Source organism: Condylura cristata, unplaced genomic scaffold (assembly GCF_000260355.1).
Source record: "Condylura cristata isolate star-nosed mole 26May11 unplaced genomic scaffold, ConCri1.0 scaffold00007, whole genome shotgun sequence".
Lineage (NCBI taxonomy): Eukaryota > Metazoa > Chordata > Mammalia > Eulipotyphla > Talpidae > Condylura > Condylura cristata.
The window spans coordinates 8,912,860-8,918,859 of record NW_004567108.1 but is presented as its reverse complement, the minus strand read 5'-3'; the positions used below and the strand labels follow the sequence as shown (position 1 = coordinate 8,918,859).

At 35.1% G+C, this 6,000-nt stretch overlaps 1 protein-coding gene across 3 annotated transcripts in view; it reads left to right on the top strand.

Annotated features, from left to right (window-relative positions):
- The window catches only part of CDH12 (cadherin 12, type 2 (N-cadherin 2)), a 746,064-nt gene that overhangs the window by 587,528 nt on the left and 152,536 nt on the right, over nt 1–6,000 (top strand). For all 3 annotated transcript variants that reach the window (XM_012721921.1, XM_012721922.1, XM_004678065.2), the window contains one exon: nt 799–1,093. In XM_012721921.1, the coding sequence (XP_012577375.1) occupies nt 799–1,093 (295 nt within the window). The remainder of the gene's footprint in view (nt 1–798; nt 1,094–6,000) is intronic.

Below are 6,000 nucleotides of genomic sequence, written 5' to 3'. Positions count from 1 at the left end.
AAAATCTTCCCCTAAATTCCCAGCAATTTTTCCTCAGACTGAACTATATAGAAATATATATAATATATATATAATATATGGAAATATTTAAAAATATATGTTTTCCACCCACTTATAATCTTAGTTGTTTTAAATCATAACATTACCTAGCTATAAAACATTTTAGCACAAATTCTGAAGTAAAACAAAATTAAAAATAAGCATTTATTTATATATTGATCCATATTTATGCATTATATGCTTCATATAAATTAATATGCATTCAATCTATATATAAAAGAGAGTGTGTGGTTTGGTATCTATGACTTATTTATAGAGCAACAATTACTTAACATGAAATAAAAACACTTAAAATATGTGTTTTTCAGTTTATGAATATTTTATCACCAAAAAGATACAAAATATATAAATAGAAGTATTCAAATTTTGGATATATTTATTCATGTTAGTATATGTGGGCTCTGTACTTCTGATAGTTGTAGTTCACTAACATGTAATACAGATGACAAAACCATAAATGTCAGGACAGAAATGTGATCTAGTTTAAGTGATAAATTTGGTAGATTATATGAAAGGCTCAATCTCACATATAAAGGTATTTAGGTATTCACTGTATACTTATTAGTTTTTATGTTATATTTGTATGATCAGAAAGTTGGTGAAAAATGAACAAGGTAAATGAAACAAGGTTTTTGTCCTTAATGTTTGATAAGCATATATACAAGCATGTTTATTAACGTTCTCTCTCTCTCTCTCTCTCTCTCTCTCTCTCTCTCTCTCTTCCTCTCTGCTCCAAAGCTCCATTCTGACTTAGATAAGGGAGAGGGCACTGTTAAATATACCCTCTCAGGAGATGGCGCTGGCACCGTCTTTACCATTGACGAAACCACAGGTGACATCCATGCAATCAGGAGTCTGGATAGAGAAGAGAAACCTTTCTACACGCTTCGTGCTCAGGCTGTGGACATAGAAACCAGGAAACCCCTAGAGCCTGAATCAGAATTCATCATCAAAGTGCAGGATATTAATGATAATGAGCCAAAGTTTTTGGATGGACCTTATGTTGCCAGCGTTCCAGAAATGTCTCCTGTGGGTGAGTAGGCAAATCAAAATTCTGTCAGATGCTATGAAGTCTTTTCAACATCATTTTCTGAAGGTTGAATTACACATCTTATTTGTAACTCTAAACACTATCTTCCTCTGCTGAGGATACAATTATTTTCATTTTCACAGTGTTGGAAGTGACTGTCATTCACCAAATACCAGATAGTAATCCAGGTCTCAAAGTAAATTATCTAAAGCTTGTGTGGCACCTGAGTCTGGAATTGGGCCAGAAAGGGTTGTGCTACTGCTTTGTATTTAACATATAGAGGCCCCAGTGGATGACACTGTTTCCATTGTAGTGATAGCAGCTACCCAGAACAGGGATGCCTTCCAGCCACGAAGCCAGTCGTATGTGAAGTAATTTCAGGGTAAATTTACCATTAAGTTGTTAGTATCCTCATCCTTAATAATTTAAATTTGTTACACATTTGCATTTAGTACACACCGAAATTTATAAAATTCTATGGTATGCATTTAAGGTCAATGAGTTCAGGGCTTCAGTTTTACTGGCTATCCCATTCCAGCTTTCATTCCACAGTTACTACCATGTTGTCTTAATTTACCTCAAGATGACTTCTGGGTTCTAGCACACATGTACTTAAAGTTACAGATCACTTCTAGGTCACAACGTCACACAGCCACTCCGGAAGTTCAAGGAGTGTTTGGCAGATGCTCTGATGAACTGGGGAGATTGGCGGCTACGGAAATTGCCACAAGGATTTACTGCTGATTCATTGAAATTGTGTTTCCTACCATAGCAGGCAATCACCAGATTGTCTACTTGACCCAAGAAATTGGCTCAAAGTAGCTCACTTGGATTTTTTATATATATTTATACATACTCAGGACTATACATAGGTTAATCAGTTACTGCTGCATTTTTTGAATAATTGCTTTTATGCCTTGCTTCCTTGGCTGGACAGTTAGAGGTACAATTGGGAAGAAGCATGTATTATCAGACAATGTTAATATTAACATTACCCAAAATGGAATTTTTTTAAATTGTGCCATGATTTAACAGGGGGAGAAAACTGAAGAGAGTATTTTGAGGAAAAAATAAAGATTTGAAGAAGATAATATTATTTAATATGCAAATAATATACTCCACGCTGACTTGATGTAAACTGGATTGTATGACTCTAAGTGACTATTAATGAAATGGCATTCTTAAAGTAAACCCACCTCTGCAGTGCTAGAAACTTCTGCCTTGTTAGATAAGTAGTGAGGTCTCTTGTGCCAAATAGGATAGATACAAAATCTCTATATAGGGAGTTCACAACTACTGTTTGGAGAGAGAAATAAATTTGGAAAATCAAGAGGTGGATGTGCGATTAAAAAAGCAGTGATAAATTTTAAGGATTAAGATGAGACATAACTGTGCTGCCAGGCAGTATCAGAAAAGATCTGTGGGAGAATAGGTTCTATAAAGAGTTGGAACATGTGTCCTGTGGATGTTTCTCACTGGTTGTTCAAGAGACTCTAGTAAATACTTCAGCTTCTTCTACACCTGATATAAATTTCCTCTCTATTCTTGGATCACATTCGCATAACATGCTCTTTTCAAATACACACTAAGATGTATAAATATCACTTACAAAGTAGACATAGAAATTAAATATGTCTCATACAGCGCCTGTGATTCTCTGCAGTACTGTCTATATACATGGCACATGAGTGACTTGGTGGTCGGAAGTCCTGAGGGATTACAACTGAGATGAAAAAAATGCACAGACTGAAGAATAATGTAGAACAATAAAGTGATAATTAATAATAATAATCATAATAACAAAGAAGAACACAGAAGACCCAGTTAAATTTCTGTCATTCATGTTTCTGCATTCACACATCAAAGCAAAGGCAAACCAAAAACTACTCTGCACTCAGTATTCATATTTCTGATCCAAGAACACCTGATTCTGGTCCATGCACACCCAAAGTCCAAGCATACCCTTCTTACAGTATGGACATGGTTACTACAATTGTTAGTTTCCCCAAAGATTATTATTCTCTTTTCTTTCCCATATCCTATCTAGGCAAGTTCTACCTTCATATTTTATTTTCTTTGGAAAGTCAAAATGATGTTTAGTCAATACCAACCAGATGGGTCTCACCATATTAGTTAGTGTAAGAATTGTGACGAATATGACTGTCAGTTTTACAGATGCATTTTATATGCGCTTCAGGAAATAATAAGCTTCTTAATGATAATGTTGCTTTTACAATTTTAACAAGAAAGGATAGTCAACCAATTAAAATCATATATATGTACATATATACAGATATGTATTACAAAAGACACACTTCATCTAAGCAAATTTTATTATACAAATATAAACTTGATAATAATGGATTATGCATCAACGCATATTATAAACAAAGCTTGAATGGAAAATAAGTATGGTGAAAATTATAAAGGATTTAAGTATACAAAGGAGTGTAAGCAAGATAAGACTAGATTTGGGGGAAGTAAACCTTCAAGACTTATAAAACCATGAAATATATTTAGTTTCCAAAAGTTAAGGAAAATCTTACTGAACCTATGGATTGTTTAAGAAAAAGGTAATTGTGTTACTAACTTATGCTACATCCAATATTCCAGGAAGTCAAATTCAGAGATAAACTGCTTTTTGTCTGACCTAAGGAAATTACCTAATGAGCCAGATATTCCCCAATTCACAGTTATTCCTTGGAGACAAATTGGATGTTATAAATGTGGTCTTAATTCTTTAAGATCACTAGAGTAACAATGAAATACAGTAATGTTCTCTCTTTAATGTCTGATGAGTATGCATCACTTAGCTATGCAGTTGAAGTTACTCTTCCTAGAGTCTGACTGGCTTAACATCTTTAACTCCATATTCACACTAACACTACCTACCTCTGTCTGAGCTACACCACCTGAGACAGCTGACTGGACTCTTTGTAACCAGGTCTCTCTGACAAGTGTGAATCTTAGTTGTTGTAGTAAGACCTACCACTTGCTACACAATAGTTAGGGGGAAGATGATCTAACTGGAGGTGTTTTTTTATTAATATTTATTTATTTATGCATACAGAACTGGGGTACAAGCCAGAGGTGCAGGGGTGGTGAGAGGATTCACCAGAGACAGAGTGGGGAGCAGAACAGGCAGATCGATCAACGAAGTACACTGCTGAGGGGAGCAGCGGGCAGGTCAGGAGAGGTCTGCCACGCCATGTGGTCACCTCCGGGGCAAACAGGGATAGAACTCATGCGGAAGTGGCTTCAGCTTCTTGGTGCTGTGCTTTAACCTACTGTGCCACCAGAGAGGGCCTAACTGGAGGTTTTTATCCCCTACTTCATTTCACCATCACGATGATTTCATGTATGCTCTTTACTATTTAATCTTTATTTTTATATGAAAATTTGACTTCTATGTATTAAAGGATCACTCTCACATTTTTAATTAATTTTAGTTAATTGCATATAAATTTAGCTAAATTTAAATTTAGTTTAATTTAAATTTATAGGTGTAATCAATTTTTACCTTTTTCTAGGGTTAGTGGCTTCTAAAATGTCTTCTGGAGTATTTAGTTTTCAATATCAGATGAACTGGTTAAGATTTCATAGTGTTTAAATGAGTAATTCTTCATTTCTTTTGAATTCAATTTATATTATGTTGAGCTGAATCTTCATTTTGATATGAGGCCAAAGATGACCTAGGACATATTAGTAAATTCAGAATCTAATTTGGCCAAAATAATGGTTTTTGAGACACCTATGCTATAAAGTCTTTTTATGCCTGCAATCATTTACCAAACATGACTTCTAGAAGAGAAAGACAAAACTCCAGAAACATGATCTAGTCATGAAGTATTTGGGTGATGAACTTTTTGAGTTCAAATCTCTTCTCTACCATTTCCTCTTGTGTATATTACCATAAGCTATTTAACCTCTTTATGTTTTGATTTCCTTGCCTTTAAATGAGGAATGAAAATACTTACTCCCAGAGTTTTTACAAGTAGTGAAGGAGGAAATATATGCACAGCATTGATAAGAATGCCTGGAATCTTTGATCACTAAATGTGGATCTTGCTAGTAATTTGATGCTCATTCTCTGGGCATGTGTAGTGATAAGACCAGCTACCTAGCTGACACTTTTTATTTATGCAATCCCTCCTTTTGACACATGAACTCAGTATTTACTATTATCTTGGCTACAAACTATACCAAGTCTATTTAAAAGCCTAATAGACTTTCTATTCCAATTTACATTTTCTTTGGTGTAGAGTACTCTTTTACCTTAATGTGTGGAGACAAGCTGTTGATTTGTCAGAAGTACCAATTATCAGATTCCGCTTCTGCTTTGCAATCTGCTAAGTCGCTTTAACACATTTGATGGAATTGAGCAAGGCCTGGCGATCCCCCCATGTCAGCAGCGAAGTGCCCACAGCACACATCACGGCAGAGCTATTTTCAGGGCCATAGGACGTTATGACTATGAGTTCAGGGAGCATTTTATTCTTCTGTTTGATTCCTATGTTTTTATTAGTCGGTACAATTGCAAAGGTAATGCTATCGACAGTTTTTGTGTAGCCTTGAGAGAAGTATATGAATTGTTTAAGTGGCAATGCAGCGTGTCCCCAAACATAAACCATTCCACATTGATAGTCGCTTAAGCAGCCACTGATCAGCAATAAATGTTAAAAATTAACAAGAAGTTCCTGTTTTTTCCTAACCACCAAATGACTCTAAGCATTAAATATATGTTAGTAGGTTGCTTCTTGGCCACTGAGTGGTTCGAAACATTAAACATATTTTCCAAGTATTACTCTTTCCCTGGCCTCCAAGTGGCTGTAAACATTAAATATGTTTTATAAAAACTGCTTCGCCAGCTACTGGCTGGATAGCTATGAACATCATTTTTCTTTAAAGTT